General features: G+C 38.4%; 1 protein-coding gene across 1 annotated transcript in view; it reads right to left on the bottom strand.

Annotated features, from left to right (window-relative positions):
• The window catches only part of LOC126473162 (arf-GAP with dual PH domain-containing protein 1-like), a 140,446-nt gene that overhangs the window by 70,612 nt on the left and 46,346 nt on the right, over window positions 1-23,488 (bottom strand). The window contains exons 4-5 of the mRNA XM_050100029.1: window positions 17,859-18,089; window positions 10,545-10,679 (exon numbers count right to left, since the gene is read on the bottom strand). Of these exons, the coding sequence (XP_049955986.1) occupies window positions 10,545-10,679; window positions 17,859-18,089 (366 nt within the window). The remainder of the gene's footprint in view (window positions 1-10,544; window positions 10,680-17,858; window positions 18,090-23,488) is intronic.

Here is a 23,488-nt window from a genome sequence, read left to right as displayed (position 1 = left end):
ATATCTACAAGATGATGGTGGGTAAGCACCACATATTATTCTTACAGCACGTTTTTGAGCAATGAATACCTTCTTTCATAATGATGAGTTACCTCAGAACATTATTCCATATGAAATTATTGAATGAAAACATGCAAAATGTGTCAACTTACAGGTTTTTGTCTCCTCAAGCTTTGCAATGGTTCAAAACACAAATGTGGCTGATTTAAGTAGTCTTAGGAGTTCTAAAATGCGCTTTTTCCAGGTGAAATTCTCATCATTTTTTAAAGTTTCCACCCTATTTATTGTTTCCCCACTGTGTGATACATTTATCACTGGTGTATTACCTCTAGCTGTGGTAGAAGTGAATACATTATGTCTTCTTAAAACTAAGAGTGAGACCATTTGCAGAAAACCAGTCAATGACACTTTTTAAATGCTGTTTACCATTTCTTGTGTTGCTGTATGTATGCTTGCATTGATTAAAATGCTAGTGCCACCCACAAAAATAATTAATTCTGCTTGCCATATATTGGATGGAAGATCATTGTCCATATATGAGGAACAGTATTGGACCAACAGTTGAGCCTTGGATATCTCCGTATGTGATTTCGCCCCAGTGATAGGAATCTTTCCCAATTCCAACTTCCTGTGTTGTTTAAATCTGATATAACACTATCCACTGGTTGGCTATTCCATCAATTCTGTAATACCTCAGTTTATCTAAGATATTGTGGGTTGCCCCCCCATGAACCATGGACCTTGCCGTTGGTGGGGAGGCTTGCGTGCCTCAGCGATACAGATAGCCGTACCGTAGGTGCAACCACAACGGAGGGGTATCTGTTGAGAGGCCAGACAAACGTGTGGTTCCTGAAGAGGGGCAGCAGCCTTTTCAGTAGTTGCAAGGGCACCAGTCTGGATGATTGACTGATCTGGCCTTGTAACAATAACCAAAACGGCCTTGCTGTGCTGGTACTGCGAACGGCTGAAAGCAAGGGGAAACTACAGCCGTAATTTTTCCCGAGGGCATGCAGCTTTACTGTATGATTACATGATGATGGCGTCCTCTTGGGTAAAATATTCCGGAGGTAAAATAGTCCCCCATTCGGATCTCCGGGCGGGGACTACTCAAGAGGATGTCGTTATCAGGAGAAAGAAAACTGGCGTTCTACGGATCGGAGCGTGGAATGTCAGATCCCTTAATCGGGCAGGTAGGTTAGAAAATTTAAAAAGGGAAATGGATAGGTTGAAGTTAGATATAGTGGGAATTAGTGAAGGTCGGTGGCAGGAGGAACAAGACTTCTGGTCAGGTGACTACAGGGTTATAAACACAAAATCAAATAGGGGGAATGCAGGAGTAGGTTTAATAATGAATAGGAAAATAGGAATGCGGGTAATCTACTACAAACAGCATAGTGAACGCATTATTGTGGCCAAGATAGATACGAAGCCCACACCTACTACGGTAGTACAAGTTTATATGCCAACTAGCTCTGCAGATGATGAAGAAATTGAAGAAATGTATGATGAAATAAAAGAAATTATTCAGATTGTGAAGGGAGACGAAAATTTAATAGTCATGGGTGACTGGAATTCGAGTGTAGGAAAAGGGAGAGAAGGAAACATAGTAGGTGAATATGGATTGGGGGACAGAAATGAAAGAGGAAGCCGCCTGGTACAATTTTGCACAGAGCACAACATAATCATAACTAACACTTGGTTTAAGAATCATGAAAGAAGGTTGTATACATGGAAGAACCCTGGAGATGCTAAAAGGTATCAGATAGATTATATAATGGTAAGACAGAGATTTAGGAACCAGGTTTTAAATTGTAAGACATTTCCAGGGGCAGATGTGGACTCTGACCACAATCTATTGGTTATGACCTGTAGATTAAAACTGAAGAAACTGCAAAAAGGTGGGAATTTAAGGAGATGGGACCTGGATAAACTGAAAGAACCAGAGGTTGTACAGAGATGCAGGGAGAGCATAAGGGAGCAATTGACAGGAATGGGGGAAATAAATACAGTAGAAGAAGAATGGGTAGCTTTGAGGGATGAAGTAGTGAAGGCAGCAGAGGATCAAGTAGGTAAAAAGACGAGGGCTAGTAGAAATCCTTGGGTAACAAAAGAAATATTGAATTTAATTGATGAAAGGAGAAAATATAAAAATGCAGTAAGTAAAACAGGCAAAAAGGAATACAAACGTCTCAAAAATGAGATCGACAGGAAGTGCAAAATGGCTAAGCAGGGATGGCTAGAGGACAAATGTAAGGATGTAGAGGCCTATCTCACTAGGGGTAAGATAGATACCGCCTACAGGAAAATTAAAAGAGACCTTTGGAGATAAGAGAACGACTGGTATGAATATCAAGAGCTCAGATGGAAACCCAGTTCTAAGCAAAGAAGGGAAAGCAGAAAGGTGGAAGGAGTATATAGAGGGTCTATACAAGGGCGATGTACTTGAGGACAATATTATGGAAATGGAAGAGGATGTAGATGAAGATGAAATGGGAGATACGATACTGCGTGAAGAGTTTGACAGAGCACTGAAAGACCTGAGTCGAAACAAGGTCCCCGGAGTAGACAATATTCCATTGGAACTACTGACGGCCGTGGGAGAGCCAGTCCTGACAAAACTCTACCATCTGGTGAGCAAGATGTATGAAACAGGCGAAATACCCTCAGACTTCAAGAAGAATATAATAATTCCAATCCCAAAGAAAGCAGGTGTTGACAGATGTGAAAATTACCGAACTATCAGCTTAATAAGTCACAGCTGCAAAATACTAACACGAATTCTTTACAGACGAATGGAAAAACTAGTAGAAGCCAACCTCGGGGAAGATCAGTTTGGATTCCGTAGAAACACTGGAACACGTGAGGCAATACTGACCTTACGACTTATCTTAGAAGAAAGATTAAGGAAAGGCAAACCTACGTTTCTAGCATTTGTAGACTTAGAGAAAGCTTTTGACAATGTTGACTGGAATACTCTCTTTCAAATTCTGAAGGTGGCAGGGGTAAAATACAGGGAGCGAAAGGCTATTTACAATTTGTACAGAAACCAGATGGCAGTTATAAGAGTCGAGGGACATGAAAGGGAAGCAGTGGTTGGGAAGGGAGTAAGACAGGGTTGTAGCCTCTCCCCGATGTTATTCAATCTGTATATTGAGCAAGCAGTAAAGGAAACAAAAGAAAAATACGGGGTAGGTATTAAAATTCATGGAGAAGAAATAAAAACTTTGAGGTTCGCCGATGACATTGTGGTTCTGTCAGAGACGGCGAAGGACTTGGAAGAGCGGTTGAATGGAATGGACAGTGTCTTGAAAGGAGGATATAAGATGAACATCAACAAAAGCAAAACAAGGATAATGGAATGTAGTCTAATTAAGTCGGGTGATGCTGAGGGAATTAGATTAGGAAATGAGGCACTTAAAGTAGTAAAGGAGTTTTGCTATTTGGGGAGCAAAATAACTGATGATGGTCGAAGTACAGAGGATATAAAATGTAGGCTGGCAATGGCAAGGAAAGCGTTTCTGAAGAAGAGAAATTTGTTAACATCCAGTATTGATTTAAGTGTCAGGAAGTCATTTCTGAAAGTATTCGTATGGAGTGTAGCCATGTATGGAAGTGAAACATGGACGATAAATAGTTTGGGCAAGAAGAGAATAGAAGCTTTCGAAATGTGGTGCTACAGAAGAATGCTGAAGATTAGATGGGTAGATCACATAACTAATGAGGAAGTATTGAATAGGATTGGGGAGAAGAGAAGTTTGTGGCACAACTTGACCAGAAGAAGGGATCGGTTGGTAGGACATGTTCTCAGGCATCAAGGGATCACCAATTTAGTATTGGAGGGCAGCGTGGAGGGTAAAAATCGTAGAGGGAGACCAAGAGATGAATACACTAAGCAGATTCAGAAGGATGTAGGTTGCAGTAGGTACTGGGAGATGAAAAAGCTTGCACAGGATAGAGTGGCATGGAGAGCTGCATCAAACCAGTCTCAGGACTGAAGACCACAACAACAACAATTGTGGGTTGCACAATCAAATGCCTTAGATAGGTCACAGAATACCAACTGACACTATTTTGTTACTTAATGCTTGTAAAATTTGGTGAGGGAGCATGCAAAAGGAATTCTCAGTAGATCAACTCTTCTGAATAGCAGATTGTGATTTGCTGAGGATATTATTGTTGCTCAGATGAGATAATATTCCAGAATACATCATGTTCTCCAGAATTGTGGAAAATGATGTCAGCAGTGAAACAGGTCAGTAGTTACTGAAATCTCCCCTGTTACCTTTCTTAAATACGTATTTGACAACATGTTTCAATCTCTCTGCAAAAATGCCTTGAGTTAGGGATGCAATGCATGTTTCAGATAAGACCAGGCTTATTATATGGGAAAAAATCTTTAATACTCTATTGGAAACACCATCAAAACCAGACGAGCTTTTATTTTTGAGAAAATATATAATTTTCTTAGTTTCAGAATGAAAATGGTTGACACATTCATACACTGTATGTTAGGAGGTTTGCTTTCTCAACATACTGCTGTAATTTTTTCTTGAATTGTTTGTCCCTATACTCTCTACCACATTCAAGAAATGATTATTAAATATATTTGCTACCCATGACTCATCATATAGCCTTTCCAATCAGTTCATTAGTGATGTTATCCTGTTCTGTGGCTGCTCGCCATGTGTCTCTTTTCACTACATTCGATATAGCCTTAAGTCTGTTGTTGGAATTACTGATTTCTGAGATATGTGCATGTACATTGACTTTTTAATAACTTTTCTAATATGCCCTGAAGTGTTTTATAGAGGATGAATACACTGAAAGAAATACCCTGTCAAAATTTTAGTGACTAACAAGCAGGATGCACTGCAAGCTTTAAAAAAAATGTTGAAAATTGCCAAATTTTTAGCTCCTCAGGCGGCTGGAGAAAGGTACACCGCCACCGTGCTCTGGCACACTGCACATGATGGGCGCATATCCTTGATTGACAGCCATGGGTAAACAAATACCATGACTCAGCACAACTGTAATTTGTAGAGTTAATTTTAATTTCATTGATAGTTTCTCTGAAGCACCTGTTCACAGTTACTGTACACTCGAATCTGCAACTCATTTAATATCCATAATAAATATCATTTGCTTTTGCGGTATTGTACATTTTAACAATGGAGATTAAACTGAATTAATATTATTGTGTTTAATGCTTAATGTTAAAGCAGTGTGCAATGCCAGGTTTGGTTCATAAAATCTTACTGTCAAAATTGTTAAAGAAAAACTATCTATCTGCTGCACAGAGTGACCACAAAGTCCCATTATCTGCCATTAATAGCCAACACATACCCCCAAATTTGAATAAATAATATGAACAACATTCTTCAGAGGAGTTTTCTTGTGGTAGGAACCATGTAGAATCACTCATGAGAGATAATGGACCATTACTGGCAGATATCTATGAGTTTGGGTATTATGAATCACAGCTCAGATGAACACTACTGATTTAAAATGTTCTTCAATCTGGTTACACGGATTCAAGAAATCATAGGAAGTCACACAACAATGAAGTTTATTTCAAATAGAAGTGTAAAGGAGATGCCATTAAGTCATGGTTGATGTGAAGACAAAGCTTGCTGTTATCCCCACATCTGCTATGTCTAACACTGAAAGAACTGCAAGAAAACCACACTGTCACTTTGATGTGAAAAAAGGCAGAGTCTGTTGTGACTGATGGAATGGCACATTCATATACAACAATGACAGTAATAAGTATGAGTGTATTGCTGTTTCTCCAACTTTATATCTTTCTTCAGGGACCTCATGGTACATCATTTGGAGGGGGGAGGGGGGGGGAGGGGGGGAGGGAGGGGAGGGGGGGAGAGGGGGAGAGAGAGAGGGGGGGAAGGGAGGGGAGGGGGGAGAGGGGGGGAGAGGGGGGAGAGGGAGAGGGGGAGAGAGAGAGAGAGAGAGAGATAGAGAGAGAGAGAGAGAGAGAGAGAGGGGGGGGGGGGGTGTTTTGGTGGCAAAAATCCTTTAATCGAGCAATCGAAAGCTGGGAAAATACAAAAGAATAATTTTTAACTTTCCATTTGTAACAGTTTCCAACCAGTTTCAGAAATTAATTAATTGCTTTTGTTGGACTCTTGACCTGGACATAACAATCTCTCTCACTTTCAGAAGGGTTACAAAAAGGCTGTTGATGTAATTCAGTTTACACCCCAAACAGCCAATGTGATTCTCAATAAAGAATTTTTTTGACTGTGGAATGTATTTTTATACATATTGATGGACAATATAATTTCCAGTAGTTCCTTGTCACCTGAGGTTCATCAGGAGAATTGTATTCTTAAATTTCAGTCATTTGTGCATTATGGGTTTGCATCTGCGCATTTTATGAACTGCTTTAAGAATTCTCAATATGCAGCACAAAAAGAACAAACATTTCCTACTTCACCTCAGTTCTGGCTAAACAAAACGAGTAATTACTGTGACATGCCTGAAAGCATTAATTTTTCTTTTGTCATGAGTGCTTGGGGTATAAAAGTTTTTAACATCCAAATGATGTTTCACTTTATTGTGATGACTACGGGGAATAAAAAAGAACAGTTTCATTGTTGCTAAAATATAAGTTATTCAAAATTTATCGTAACTGAGCTACAGAGACTGTTATGAAATTATGAATGTATAGGAAACAGTTTGGTAATTATTGAGATATCTACTATCACCTTCTTTATAGAAGTATTTTACAATGGCATATTTCAATTTATCTAGAGAAATGCCTTAAGTAAGTGATGCATTACATACTCGTATTTCAGATAAGACAGCTTAGTAAATCACAACAAATCTTTAGTACTTGTTGGGAACAATCCATATGAGCTTATATTTTTGAGGGAATATATTATTTCTTAGTTTCAGAGGCAGAGGTTGGTGATATGTTCATATAACAGAATTTTATGAGGGTTTTTTTTTTTCCAAGATACTGCTGTGATTTTTCTCTTGAACTTTTTGTCACTACATTTTCTATTACATATAAGAAATGATTATTAAGTGCATTTGCTACCTCTGGCTCTACTTTTATAGCAGTTCTACTTCAGTCAGTAGTGACGTTATTCTGTCCTTTGGCTGGTTGTTCTATCTCTCATTTCACTATATTCTATAAAGTCTGGAATCAAAATTACTGACTTCTGATGTAGTTTACATGTTCCTTGATCTTTTAATAAGTTTTCTTTGTAAATTTGAGTAGTTTCTGTAGTGCACAACTACTGCAGGATCTTTACTTGTTATTGCCAACAGATACAATTCCCTTTTCCCGTCACAGGGTAGTTTAATCCCTCTAATGATCTATGGTTTTTTACAAGACTCTTTATGATTTTTCTGATCAGCTTACGTGGAAAGTTATTTTCAAAGAATGGTATGAATTTATCACAGAATAGATTAAAAATTATGTCAGTATTTGGTTCATTATAAATTTCATCCCAGTTCATCTCTTGTAAACTATTCTCAAAAATATTTTTTATGAGTCACTAATTATTCTGACTGCCACTGAGGGGTATCTATGAGGCACTATCTCATTTATCCTAACTAAGTTTACATCTTGATCAGAGAGAGCTCTTGTTACTGGGTATACAGTTATTTCCTTACTTTGACATTAATAAAAGAAAACATCTATTAACATCCTACTGTCTTTATCCAACAGTGTTGGAAAGTCAATTACTGAGATCAAATTGTAGGACCCAAATAAGGTATCCAGATCATTTATCCTATCATAATCATATAGAAAATGTGCTGTCTGATAGACAGCGTAGTAAGGAATCAAGATTCCTCACAAACAGTTCAAAATTTCCCAAGGAAGACCCATATTCAGTTACACTCTAGAGTAAAATATTTTTCATTTGAATTTGTGTTCTGCCTTAATATATGTAACAATTCCTCCTTTTCCCATAATAGCCATACATGAGTCAGATGGTGAGTGTAAGCTTTTATATTTACCTTCTCTACCCACATGGTTATGTGGTGCTCAGTCACAAGACGTCTATCTTTTCAGAGATCTCTAAATTATCCAAACAGACAAGAAGCTCTTCTAACTTATTACTCAGTCCTCTAATATTCAGATGAAATAAGCTACCCTTGCTTTTCTGTGCAGCCTTGTGTGTTTTGTGTGACCCTTCTGTTATTTTAACTTCTTTCAAAGCAAGGTGCCTGAATGTTGATTTTAGTGTAAAAAAAAAAATGATACCTCTCTGACATCAGTAATCGCTTTGTGTAAGGGTGACACACTGTACATTTTCTACATCTACATTTACATCTACATTGATACTCCGCAAGCCACCCAACGGTGTGTGGCGGAGGGCACTTTACGTGCCACTGTCATTACCTCCCTTTCCTGTTCCAGTCGCGTATGGTTCGCGGGAAGAACGACTGTCTGAAAGCCTCCGTGCGCGCTCTAATCTCTCTAATTTTACATTCGTGATCTCCTCGGGAGGTATAAGTAGGGGGAAGCAATATATTCGATACCTCATCCAGAAACGCACCCTCTCGAAACCTGGACAGCAAGCTACACCGCGATGCAGAGCGCCTCTCTTGCAGAGTCTGCCACTTGAGTTTATTAAACATCTCCGTAACGCTATCACGATTACCAAATAACCCGGTGACGAAACGCGCCGCTCTTCTTTGGGTCTTTTCTGTCTCCTCCATCAACCCGACCTGGTACGGATCCCACACTGATGCGCAATACTCAAGTATAGGTCGAACGAGTGTTTTGTAAGCCACCTCCTTTGTTGATGGACTACATTTTCTAAGCACTCTCCCAATGAATCTCAACCTGGTACCCGCCTTACCAACAATTAATTTTATATGATCATTCCACTTCAAATCGTTCCGTACGCATACTCCCAGATATTTTACAGAAGTAACTGCTACCAGTGTTTGTTCCGCTATCATATAATCATACAATAAAGGATCCTTCTTTCTATGTATTCGCAATACATTACATTTGTCTATGTTAAGGGTCAGTTGCCACTCCCTGCACCAAGTGCCTATCCGCTGCAGATCTTCCTGTATTTCGCTACAATTTTCTAATGCAGCAACTTCTCTGTATACTACAGCATCATCCGCGAAAAGCCGCATGGAACTTCCGACACTATCTACTAAGTCATTTATATATATTGTGAAAAGCAATGGTCCCATAACACTCCCCTGTGGCACGCCTGCGACAAGCTCAGACAACCTCCGCCTCCTCCTCCTCCTCCTCCTACTACCACTACTACTTGGGTGTAGGCCATGTCTAGCCTATCCCCATCTCTCAAATGTAGAAACAGACACTGCATCCATATGATATTTCCTTTCAGTTAGCAGCAGCCGACTCAACTCAGGGTTAACCCACAGCTGGTCATGGTGCTATAGGACCTCCACAAAACTCACATTTGTATGTGTAGCTATTATTTTTATTTCATTTAGGTCACCTCTAACGCTGTAATTCCTGTCATCAGTCAGGCTGTTCCCCACTCCACTAACTACAATAACCCGATCCTCTTCGTCACAAGCTTTGAAAAATTACCTATGTCTTCTGTCATCTAGCTATGGCAAGCACTTTGTTTGACAATACTTGTGACCTGCTACCCTATTCCTGATTTGTCCTGTACCATCTAGCCAACGCCCCTCCCATGGCTACTACCTAGCAGAAAGACACTTTTATTCCTACTTTCTTTTGGTACTGATCTACACCAAGTTCCTTTGCTAAAATTCTGCTGCATCCAACTGTGACCTATAGTTGGATGAGGCTCTTCCCCTTATACCTTAGGTAGCAAGTCAAAATTATTCAATACCGTAAGCTCAAATTCCCTTTCATTCACTGCTAGTTACCTTTACCCAGTTCCCATGATCTTCAACCTACTGAGTTCAAATTTGGTGTGTTCTAATTCAGCCTGAAGGGCACAAATCTTGGCCTCCTGTTCAGTGTCTGTCTCATCCTCCTTCCAAAACCTGGCAGTTCCATGGGAGAGCTTCATTACATTCCCCATTCAATTCTCCACTAAAGTCATCCCACTGAAAATCCAGCCCACAATCTACACTTCTGGCTGGCTGTCCTCAGCAACATCCACACTCGTTATGCATTGCCACACTCATTACATGGTTAACAATAGAAGAAAATCACTTACCGCACTTTACACTATATGAATTTTCATTATTTACAAGCTGCAGAGATTAGGCCTACAGGTTAGAGCTTCCAGTGTATGTAATGTAAAAAGTTAATTATTTCTGCTTACATGAAGAAGTCTGCACTTCCTTGGGAGCAGTATCTGTTAATTAAGTTAATCACAATAGAATATAACTTTTAATGTAAGTTTAAAGTATGCAAACTGTATGTAAGCAAACTAATAGTGCAAAAGTTTCTAAATCAATGACGATTTACTGTGTTCTAGCTTCTTCTGTACACATTTCCTTGTTTTTCGTACAATAATAGAAACATGACAATCACAGAAAAATTGTTTCAAGTATTACATATAATAAACCTGATTTACATGTAACATACAATAATCTATACATACCATAGGGTCTTCATGATACATAAGTTTTCTGTTGTCCAAAGTAAACCAACGTTTTTTGTATGAATCTGAACTTCTTGGACCAGTTTTCCACAGCCAACCTTCTCTTGCAAAGTCCTTGGTTAGATGATCTACCAGCTTGAAATAATACACAATAATTTAGATTATTGTTAACTATTAATGTGGCTCTGACTATTCTATACAAGCATTTTAATGTCCCATCTTCAAAGTTAGGTGACACCTAATAATAGCAAGATTACAACATTTACTTTTGTTATAAGACCAAAAGTTTACAGTGATTACATCTACTGTGTACAGCTGCTGAACAGAAAAGTAATAACTGTTTTGTTTTCCATCTGGTCGGATTTCCAGGTTGTTCAAATTAAAATAATGTTCCTTGTACTCTATTACACCTGGACAAAATATAACAATTCTGACAAGATCCTTTCTTTAATGTGAGAAACCTCAAAAAATAAGTCATGTTTTGTATTAAAGGAAATTAAATTGAGAAAACTAGTAAATTATGAGATGGAATTCCTGGCCAGCACGTACCTTTAGAAGGGAGACACATATAAAAGTGAAAATAGACACACTACCTAGGTTTTGGAACAAGTTCCTTAGTGTTTAGAAGAAGTAAAAAGAAACTCTCGTTTATGTGACAAATATGTAAGAGGTGCACTATTTCCCCCACTAAGGATCCATAAGGTTTTGACACTTGTGACATTCAGAATGTGTTCAAACTGCTGTGAGATGATTATTATTCTGGAGATTTTGATAAAAATGTCCTCTGTTTACATAAATGTACAATTGGTGTTTAGTGTCTGACACTGATAAGCACTCACCACGATAACAGTGATTTGCAAACAGAGATGAAGGTCAGTAGAGTGTTGGGACACAAGGACATGTTGGAAAGGAAATTCCAATTTATGAAGTTCATGGAAAGTAGTATTGGCTCGAAGAATCAAAATAGCCTATATGAAATAGCAAGCACTCATGTCCCTTGAGCCATTTGTAGTGTGTGTTAAGCAAATGGTACTGAGTTGTTCTATGCCCATTCATGCACTCTGCCAGTTTAGTGGCGGTCACGCTTACATAAGACACTGTGCTGTGGATACAATTTAGTCAATAAACAACGTGTTATTTTGTATGTTGCTTTGCCTTTGATATTTTAGGATTTACCAGTGGTCGGGCTGGAATGGGTGGTGGTGGGTGGGGTGCATAGAGCAAGTTTTACAGTGGGGATGATTGCAGGGTGGGAACCTTGGGATAGGAGTAATGGTTTGGAAATGCCATAATGTTTGACTGGGATGTTAGGAGAACGACTGAAGGTTACAGTGAAATTTGTGAGAAGAATATCAGGGAGAGAGGATCTCATTTCAGGGCTTGACTTGAGAAAGTCATAGTCTCGGCAGAGTAAAGTATTGAGGCAATCAAGGGTGATCAGGTGGTGCTGCTGAGTTTTTTTTTAAGCAGGAACTGTATAAGCCAGAGGGTGAGAGGAGGATACTACCTAGAAGACTATTTGCAAATAAGATTTGTGGGATAGTTGCAGGATAGAAAAGCCTAGGTGAAGCGGTTGGTATAGATACTAAGGGATTCAGTGATGGAACACATACTTTTCTGTCTACATTATGAGGACGTGGGCATTTCAGTGGAAAGAATGGAAGCTGTCAAAGTGTAGATACTGTTTCTCATTGGTTGGTTTTATGTGGATATAGGTTTTAGTGGAGGTTTTATAGTTCAGTCATTATCATCTGTTGTTGAGTTATTGTTCTCCCTTTCAGATTTCTTTTCTACATCGATGTATTTGGAACAAAGGCATGTTTCCAAATCTTCACACTGTTCAAAATCAGGTGCTGCTTCTGTTTCCGTAACATCTAAATTCTGTAATGATCCATCACTCGTGATGGTTGTGGTCATTTTTTAATATGTTTGTTCAATTTTTCATGTATGACATTTTCATCCAATACATCTCTGGCAATCATCATGTTCCTTGTTCTGGACGCCATAGAATGTAGGCTTTCATAATTTCTGAATATCCAACCGTTACGTAAAGTTGTTCTTTCAGATCAAATTTTTTCATTTTTGCACATGCACAACATCTCAATAATCTCGTGCACAACATCTAAATAATCTCAGATGATCAATTTTTGATTCTCTTCCATGGCAACCATTTACAGGGATTCTCATTATTATTTGCTGTTGTTGGGCCTCTATTTTGCAAGTAATTTGGTGTTGTTACCTCCCCCCCCCCTTCCCGAAACTGTGTAATGATCTGCTCGGGGGGGGGGGGGGGTTGAAGCATACATTACAGAGTATTTTAAGGTTTGGTAGCAAGCTCTACAACACCTTAATGAAGCTTTAGAAGACAACTATCAATATACAGTTTAATAAAAATTGCCTAGCTAATAATGTAATTCCAGATTATATCAAAAACTCTGTGAATAGCATGTCATCTGCACCAAAGAAAGTGAAAAAGAAAGTGGTGATTTTGTGGCTAAAGCAAGAAATTAGGGAATTATACGCTAAAAAGCGGTTGCTCAACAGTGAAATTTACCAAACATATTTAGATTCGGCCAACAAATGTACAATACCAGCTCACTTTGAGGAAAAAAACAGAGAGAGAAAAAGCATATATTCAGAAAGTAATGCAAGAAAAATAAGAGAAACAAAACAGAAAACTCAACAGAATAATCAACAGCACAAACACACCTACTAAAAACAATCTCAACCAACAACATAAGTTCCATGAAAGAATCATTAACCTAACTGACATAAATCTTACCCAACAAGAAAAAGAGCCTACTAGAAAAAGGGCCAAAGCACAACATTAACACAAACATATCACACAAAACAATAGAAAAGCTCATAAAGGAGTCAGAACACATTACACAGGAACAAGAAAGACTGAACACACCTAATTTTAATGCAAACTTGACAAGAGAATTAGTAGCTGCAGAAGTAACACAGATAATCAGAACACACAAATCCACAATTATTTCTAATCATAAAACATCATAGGAAATCACAGCCAGCAAACTTAAGCAAAAATTAAAACGGAACAATGCCATAGTAACAAGAGCAGACAAAGGCAACATTACTTTAACTATGGATGAAAAGGAATACATAGAGAAAACACTAGATTTTCTCAAAGACAACAACATCAAAAAACTGATCAGTGACCCAACAGAAAGATACCAGAAAAACATTCAACAGACACTGAAAAACATGAATAATGCATTTTCAAAAGGCCAGGTAAAGAGGATGACACAGAAAAATCCAAAAGCACCCACCCTAAATGCCCTAATAAAGGTTCAAAAAGATGATATCACATTAAGACCCATCATTAACTTCCGAAATGCTCAATCCTACCACCTAGCCCAACAAACACACACACTCTACTGAAAAAACTGTACACGTCTGATAACAACAGGAATCTGGAAAACTCAAAGGAGTTAATAGACAGAATCAAGAACATACACATACCAGACACAGCAACCCTCATATCATTCGACGTCACATCAATGTACACTTGCATTCCAATAAATGAAACAATGAACATCATCACACAAAGATTAAAACAAGGAAACATACCAGACACACAAATCAATGAAATAACAAACATACTCAAGACCATAACATCACAAAATTATTTTGTATTCAACAAAGAATTTTATTCTCAACATGAAGGACTGCCAATGGGATCACCAATCAGTGGCCTCCTAGCTAACATATTCATGAACAACCTGGAGAACATGATCTTCAGACACATAATAAAACCAAAGAACTACAAAGTTATATACTGGTGCCATTATGTCAATGACATAATATGCCTGATTCATGAACCACATACACACACAGAACAACTACACAATGAAATAAATAATTTACACCCAAAAATTAATTTCACATTAGAAACAGAAACTAACAAACACACTACACTTTCTAGATCTCACCATACAAAAAGCAAACACCACACACAACTTCACAATATTCAGGAAACTGACAACCACAAGCACCACCATTCACAACCTATCAAACCACCCATTGACACTAAGCATGCAAACTTCAGATTCATGCTCCACAGATTAAACAGAACACCCATGAACAAACAGAACTACACACAAGAACTAAACACAATAAAACAAATAGCAGTAGAAAATGGTTGTATTACCCATATGGTAGACAAGTTAAATCAAAAAGTATGCAAACAGTACAAAAATGAACACACCACACACACACAAATCCTCACCCAGCACAGAACAACACAAAACACAAACAATGACCACACACAAGACACAACAGAGTAAGAACACACACACACACACACACACACACACACACACACACACACACACACAAACGAAATGGCACATACTCACCTACAATAACAAGATTGTTCACAAAATAGGCAACATACTAAAGAAACAGGGATTCCAAATAGGATACAGGATGGAGAACACAACATAGAAAAAGATCAGAACACAAGAAACACCCAATGAAAAATGTAACAGACCAGGAATATATGAACTCACATGCAACACCGGCCAGTCAGTATACATAGGGCAAACATGCAGACACTTCAAAACAAGATACTCGAAACATCTCAGAGCTTTAAAAAGCAACAGCACTCATAGCACATTTGCCGACCACCTTATAGCTAACAACCACTACCCAACCTCAATAGAAACAGACTTAAAAATACTAAAACCCAGCCACAGCCTATACAGCAAACTGACCTTTGAGGAAAACTTCCATATACAGAAGGCAATCGCAGAAGGAAAACATGTCTTAAATGAATACACTACACTCTGCAAGGGCACACTATTTAATGCATTAAAGAAACTTTACAAATAAAAACAGCACAAACAGATAAAGTCCATGCACACACACGCACGCAAGCCCGTGATTGTTCCAATCAACCATCTCCCGAAGCACTCAAAGAACCCACAGTTATAACCAGATGATTGTAGTTTAGTCACGTCATAACAATTGTATTCTGCTGTCAGCAACACATTCAGTGTCATATAATTCGAATATTTTACTGCTCTCACTTCATTTTTAATTTTGTGTTAGTAAACTGGCAAAAGGTTTTTGAATTTCTGAAGAGAAATCCATCTCATCACATCAAATACTTCTTGTAAAAATTTTGTATTCAGTAGGTAAGGCATGCACAGTTGCATGCTTACCAGATAATTCTACACCAGGACCCCGGAACTTAAACAGCAGTGTGTTGCGTCTCACAAGATAAGCTACACTGATTCACCTGTTTTCTTTTCTACATTCATTTATTCCTTTAACACAGGTATTCCCTCCCACAAATCCAAATGTGTATGGGAATCTTTCAAGTGCATCCTGTATTTCTTTCACTGGTTTGCAGTCTTGTATGTCATACAGAGAATAGTCATCTATTGTTCACAGAATTTCCACCATCTGTTCTTTGCGTTTCATTCATCTGCTGTGGATAAATTTCCCATGCCAAGGCCAACAAAAATGCTTACTGATAAGTAGACCCTTAATTCTCTGAGACCAATGGTGATAATTATCTTAACTCAGTAGTTAAAATTTTGTACTTGTCCTCAATGTCTTAGCATTCACTTATATATTGTAAACATACTGCACAAGAAGGAACTTCCCCATTCGTGTATTATTTGCTTACGATATTCCACAGTGGATCAGTCAATATTCTGGCTCTTTTTGGCACATTATCTACATTCAGCTCACTTTTATTCAAAAAATTCTCAAAGAAAAAAATAGAAATGTCCACTTCCTGCACATAACACATTTTATAAACAGTTTCCTTTCATCATTTAACTGCTCATCAGAATGAGTGAGAACATGTGCTGTGCTGTTTTGCAGGACTTCTACTTACATGTTTACTGATTCTGTGATATCTTGCAATATTGTACTCCCTGGTTGTTGTTAGGAATTTATATTATATGTATTCATGGACCTGTTTACTTAAAAATAACTAAATAATCAAACTGACCAACCATGAGTTAGAGACATACTCATCTATACAAATATAGTCTTGGTGGAAATAACATCACCTTTCAAAAAATGTCAAAGGAATTTGCAATCAAGCTTCAAAAACCAAAATTCTAAGAACACACGTGTTCTCTAAAACTCATACGAACAATCAGTTCATTAAAACGATAGAACAGATGTGTCCCTTGATCTCACAACACAGGATATGCTTTTACAGAGTATCCAGTCCTGTAACCCGGAAGGTGTACACGATCAAAGGCAGAGCCACATGTGAAAGCACCCACGTGATTTACCAGCTGACCTGCCTACACTGTGATGCATTCTATGTGGGAATGACCAGCAACAAACTGTCCATTCGCATGAATGGACACAGGCAGACAGTGTTTGTTGGTAATGAGGATCACCCTGTGGCTAAACATGCCTTGGTGCACGGCCAGCACATCTTGGCACAGTGTTACACCGTCCGGGTTATCTGGATACTTCCCACTAACACCAACCTATCCGAACTCCGGAGATGGGAACTTGCTCTTCAATATATCCTCTCTTCCCGTTATCCACCAGGCCTCAATCTCCGCTAATTTCAAGTTGCCGCCACTCATACCTCACCTGTCATTCAACAACATCTTTGCCTCTGCACTTCCGCCTCGACTGACATCTCTGCCCAAACTCTTTGTCTTTAAATATGTCTGCTTGTGTCTGTATATGTGTGGATGGATATGTGTGTGTGTGTGTGTGTGTGTGTGTGTGTGTGTGAGTGTATACCCGTCCTTTTTTCCCCCTAAGGTAAGTCTTTCCGCTCCCGGGATTGGAATGACTCCTTACCCTCTCCCTTAAAACCCACATCCTTTCGTCTTTCCCTCTCCTTCCCTCTTTCCTGATGAGGCAACAGTTTGTTGCGAAAGCTTGAATTTTGTGTGTATGTTTGTGTTTGTTTGTGTGTCTATTGATGTGCCAGCGCTTTCGTTTGGTAAGTCACATCATCTTTGTTTTTAGATATCTTTTATAGAGTATGCTACACAAAAACATAACCTATAACATGTGTCCAAGTCTCAGTTAGCACTCAGAATACTTACAAGAAAAATATTTCATCAATGCTTTTACAATGATAGTCATGAATAAAACAAAACTAATATTATAATGAATGTGCTCAGCACCTGCTGAATTATTCCTTTAGTCCTTAAATTATTAATTTTTTCAAGTGCTGAAGCCACACGGATTACTTTTAAGAACTTGGAGAAGCTAAAAATATGCTCATAAGTTGATATCAATGTCCATGTGGAACAGTGATGATGCTGACTTACTTTCTTACTTAGCTTATGTACAGCTTACCTCTGATTCACTAGCTGCAGGATACGCAACTTGCAGCCTGTGCAGTTTGGCACATCGTATTGCCATGTACCAATCAACTATTACTTGTGAGCTGTCATGGTACACATAAATATGTCTAGTAGTTCCTTCTTTAAGATAGGTTAACTGAAGAGAATTGGCATGTTCTATTTTTTCTGGTGAGAATGCTACATTTAGTTCCGACAGTCTTATTATTGCTTTTGGATCCTTCTTCTGAAAGTCACAAATGACACAGTTTCAGCTTATTATTCTTAAATAATAGAAATATTCTGTGATATACATACAAAATACTACACAAAAAATAACTGCATGTGAAATGCCACCATCAGATCAAAATTATCCTAACTCAACATGTCATTAAAGTTATATCTAAAAACAAAGATGATGAGGCTTACCAAACAAAAGCGCTGGCAGGTCGATAGACACACAAACAAACACAAACATGCACACAAAATTCAAGCTTTCGCAACAAACGGTTGCTTCATCAGGAAAGAGGGAAGGAGAGGGAAAGACGAAAGGATGTGGGTTTTAAGGGAGAGGGTAAGGAGTCATTCCAATCCCGGGAGCGGAAAGACTTACCTTAGGGGGAAAAAAGGACAGGTATACACTCACAAACACACACATATCCATCCGCACATACACAGACACAAGCAGACATTTTCAAAATGTCTGCTTGCATCTGTGTATGTGCGGATGGATATGTGTGTGTTTGTGAGTGTATACCTGTCCTTTTTTCCCCCTAAGGTAAGTCTTTCCGCTCCCGGGATTGGAATGACTCCTTACCCTCTCCCTTAAAACCCACATCCTTTCGTCTTTCCCTCTCCTTCCCTCTTTCCTGATGAAGCAACCGTTTGTTGCAGAAGCTTGAATTTTGTGTGTATGTTTGTGTTTGTTTGTGTGTCTATCGACCTGCCAGCGCTTTTGTTTGGTAAGTCTCATCATCTTTGTTTTTAGATATATTTTTCCCACGTGGAATGTTTCCCTCTATTATATTCATGCCATTAAAGTTAGTAATTTAAATATATTCAGAGCCAAGGAGGAGAACTTACCAGCCACTGTAACGGAGGATTTATAGATGTACTAACATTTACGATAATTGGAGGGGGTGAATAACCCAGTTTTTGAACTTTTTAGTATTCTTTTGCCAGGAGAAAATCTTTTTAGTATTCTTTTGCCAGGAGAAAATCTCATTACTTTATCTACAGACCCTACATGTGAGACCTGGTCTGGCTGCTATTTGAACATGAGACACGAAATAACTTCTTGCAATGGAATGTTTGTCCCCGCTTGATTTTCTTCCATGGAAGTCCTCATCTGCAGTCTCTTACATATATGATGCCTATGCAATAGAACCATTTTGAAAGCAGTTGGGTCTGGTTTTCATTTAGATTTCTTTAAAAACATGTTTCATTTTTTAATTATTTGTAGAGTTCAGTTTTGGAGTTACAATTCAGGGCATTCAACCAGACTGACCATTTCAAGAAAGATTAGAATGTAGCATCCCATCAATGATGAGGCTAATAATTCCATTTTTCTGTGCTATGTGCTTTGAGTCTCAAAAAATGTTAATAAGTACGTAAGCTGCAAAAATAACATGTGGAAAAGTGTAATTGCCAACCCAATGGGACACTTGTAAATATATCTTTTATCATCGTCTCGTCTAGCTTTTTCTGAACCTCTCTTAAAGAATACAACAACAGCAGCTAAATACCAATACCTAAATTATATATAGTGTACGCTAGGAATGAGGCCGATGCACATATATTTTCTGCTCATTCTTCACATTATTCTTCACACTCTCATTGTATTACTGAACACATTTTTACACAAACTTGCAGAACTCTTGCCATCTGTGATGGCCTACATCTGAACTTTTCAACACATCACTAAGCTGTGAAGCAAGCCAGTTCTTCAGATGTTAGGAAGAATTTACTTAAGTTAGTTAGTCGTGTTGTGTTCCGTGAATCATTTGCACAACATATTATAATGAATGTAAATAAGTTATACACAACTGCAACCAGTCACTTTTTTGAATAATACTGCTTTATTCCATAAACCGGTTTTTGAACCTTTTCAGATTCATCTTCAGATGGTTTCGGGAGGATCCGGGAAGTTACACCATTACTGGTAGTAGCATAATGCTGGGTGCTGGTTCTATGGCAGAAAGATGGGTCACACTTTAATGTATCGCCATGACTATAGCTTATCTGTCGATATGGATGTAAATTTAGTTTTTACTTACTGTGACAGTATAGGCGGCTTTTTTCGGATCTGTCTGCCTCCATTTTGATGTCCAGAACACTTTCACACGAACTATATCAGTTTAAACATTACCAGCATCCAGCATGTGCTTTACAACTGTTGCTTGTAACAAAGATCTTGACAGAAAGATACGGCATGAGCTACTTTGTACAGAGATGTAATTTGTTGTTCTTTACATGTGTTAAAGTCGATATAAGGGCAAGTATTTTAATGGCGATAACATGAGAGCACGAGATAAGGGCAAGTTCGAAAACCGGTTTATGGAATAAAGCATTATTATTCAAAAAAGTGACTGGTTGCAGTTGTGTATAACTTATTTACATTCAATATACAGTCACGGTTCTAAAATATCTGTAATGGATAAGCATAATATTATAATGATGTGGAATGAGTCATTTTACATTTTTACATTCACATTGCAAATTAATTTGTAAATAAGGCTACACGCTGAACATTTTTAAGTTTATTGCTTTTTATATTGTTATTAATAAACAATGGAAAATATCAGCAGCCAGAGACAATGGTCGTGTGTGTGTGTGTGTGTGTGTGTGTGTGTGTGTGTGTGTGTGTGTGTGTGTGTGTGTTTCAGAATAAGGTCTTCTAGCTGAAAGTTTGTGGTTTAGTAGTCCTTTTGTTGTGCCTGTCTGTGACTCAACATTTCTGCTACATGGTGAGTGGCAATCTATCCCCTTTGTAATTTTGTTTTTATTAGTATTAAATGTGCAATGTAAAATAGTAATCTCTACCCTCCTCCCTCCAACATTTATACATTACAATAACAAAAGTACTTCTACAGAACAGGAGGAGTTGTCAAGGAGACACTTTTTCAGTTTGTTTTCAGATTTTACATCACTGCCTCTCAGACATTTTATATCACTGGGCATGTGATTAAAAATTTTAGTTGCAGTATTGTGCACCTCTTTTTGTGTCAACCTTAATGTGGAGTAATGAATGTGATTTTTCCTTCTGGTATATCATTGTTCCTTTGAACTGCAATGGATTGTTTACAACAGACATCACGAGAAAAAAAATGTACTGTGAAGCAGTAGTCAGAATGCCCAAGTTTTTAAACAGATGTCTAAAAGATGATTGTGAGTGAGCACCATGTATTATTCTTACAGCACATTTTTGAGCAATGAAGACTTTTTTCTTTAATCCTTTAACATACAGATTTTTTTCAAATTACATTCCAAAAATTAATATTTTTTATTCATGAAAAAGTCCTATAATTAATTACATTACATATAGATACACAAAGGTAGCTTTTAAATACAATAAGTTACAAAATTTTTAAGATTATGAACAATAAAATCCCGTGTATACACCTGCAATGGACTTTGACTACAATATCCTGAAACCTGAAATCTTTTTTAGCTTCTGTGTAGCCATGAAGTCTAATATTTCAGTATGGTTTCCTGTGAACATAAATCTTGGGGGAGCTGGTTGGAGCATAGTGGATGTATTTATCTCATACCACTGCTGAGAGCTTGACACTCAACTGACAAACTGTTGTCCCTTTCAGTCTCTAATGAAGTAACAACACATCCTCCTTCACTTTCTGAGCCACTAAATCAATGTCAAATTCAGGATCACTATAGCCATCCTTCTTTGAAAGCACTGCCCAAACAATAATACAGGAGAGAGGCTGAATGTTGTGTTCTGTTGTCGAGTATCCACAGCTGCACATAGTAAAGATGACATAGTAGCAACCAACTCAAAACAAACCACGATAGCCAGGCTACAAATGCAGGAACAGATGCTCTCTATTGGCCAAACACTTAACTATCAGGGCTGAAATGGATGTAAGTGGGGTTTTATTTCTTTGAAGGTCTGTTCTTAAGATGCTCGAGTATACTCATGATTTTAAGTTTCTGTCAAAATAATAAAAACTAAATAACTTGGTGTTTTATGTTAAGGGATTAAATATGAGTTACCCCAGAGCATTATTCCATATGACACTATTTAATGAAATATGCCAACTTATTGATATCTCTCTCCTCAAGATTTGCAATGGCTCAATGTGCAAATGTGACTGAACTAAGTTGTTTTTGGAGTTCTAAATTTGGCTTTTTCCAGTTTAAATTTTAATTAAGATGGACACCTAAAATTTATGAAGTTTTTATCCTATTTATTATTTCCCCACCATGTGATACACACATCACTGGTGTAGCATCTTTAGATGCGCAGAACTGAATATGTTGTGCTTTCATAAAATTGAGAGTGAGAAGCTGGGCTATACAGAACGAAAGGTCCAAATGGGAATAGGTGTGCGTGGAGTCTGAAGGAATGCAGGTGCTCCAGAGTTAAGGCAGATGAGGTTGAGTTGACTGAGAAGGTCAGCTAAGAGGACATTTCTCTGATAGGTTCTGGGAGAGCCCCAAAGCACATTAAAGTCACCAAGCAGCAATAAGGGGGTGAGGGAGTTGACCAATAAGCTGGAAGAAGTATGCCTTGGTGACACCGAATGACAGAGGGATGTAAATGTTACAAAGGGAAAAGGCAAAGTGAGGAAGAAAAATGCGGACTGCAACAGCTTGCAACCGGGTGTTCATGCAGATGGTTGGACTATGAATGTCATCCCAGATGAGCAGCATGACTTCCCTATGAGAAGGAATGCCGTCTTCTGGGGGAATGTCAAAATGGACTGGAAAGAACTGCGAGAGGTCAAAGTGGTCGTGAGAATGCAATTTTGTTTCCTGGAGGCAGAGAACAAGTGGACACTGTGATGCCAAAAGCAGCCATAATTCCTCCTTGTTGGATCTAAGGCCGCAAATGTTCCATTGGAGAAGAGTTATGGCGAGGAAAGGGATGGAGGAGGGGAAAAAAAAAAGAAGGGATGTCACCTCGGTGGCTGCCAAGTGCTAGCCTTCAAACACACACTGCAACAGGGTGCAGAGGCTGGAGGATCCTGCTCCATGAGATCTACAGAGCGGTTGGCATTCTCCATTGATCTGCAGACTCCAGGGCAAAAAAGTAGTTGTCAGTGCGCTCCAGCGACACAGCACTTGGCTGGGTGGTGGTATCATGTGGAGATACTGTTGAAGAGGATCTCCAAGTTGGTAAAGGAGAAGACCGTTTGCCTTTGTGTGATTTCTTGGAGCCTCTGTTGGCTAATGTTGATTCAGGTGTTTGTTGGCTGGAGGGACATAGGAAATCTTCACGCGAGTACTACTCCTGTCCTTTCCAGCCTGCTGGTTGTGTAGTAGGTGATGTCATGATGTGAGGCGAAAATTTAGTGGCTTTTTGCACAGCTGGAGAAGAAGGAAATGGGAATGCTGCCATGGCACTGTGCGATTTTACAACTGCAGTGCTGAATTTGAGGTTGCAAGTCTGCGTGGCCATGTTCTTTG

This window comes from Schistocerca serialis, chromosome 4, assembly GCF_023864345.2.
Source record: "Schistocerca serialis cubense isolate TAMUIC-IGC-003099 chromosome 4, iqSchSeri2.2, whole genome shotgun sequence".
In the NCBI taxonomy this organism is placed as follows: domain Eukaryota; kingdom Metazoa; phylum Arthropoda; class Insecta; order Orthoptera; family Acrididae; genus Schistocerca; species Schistocerca serialis.
This window is presented reverse-complemented; position numbering and strand designations above follow the sequence as displayed.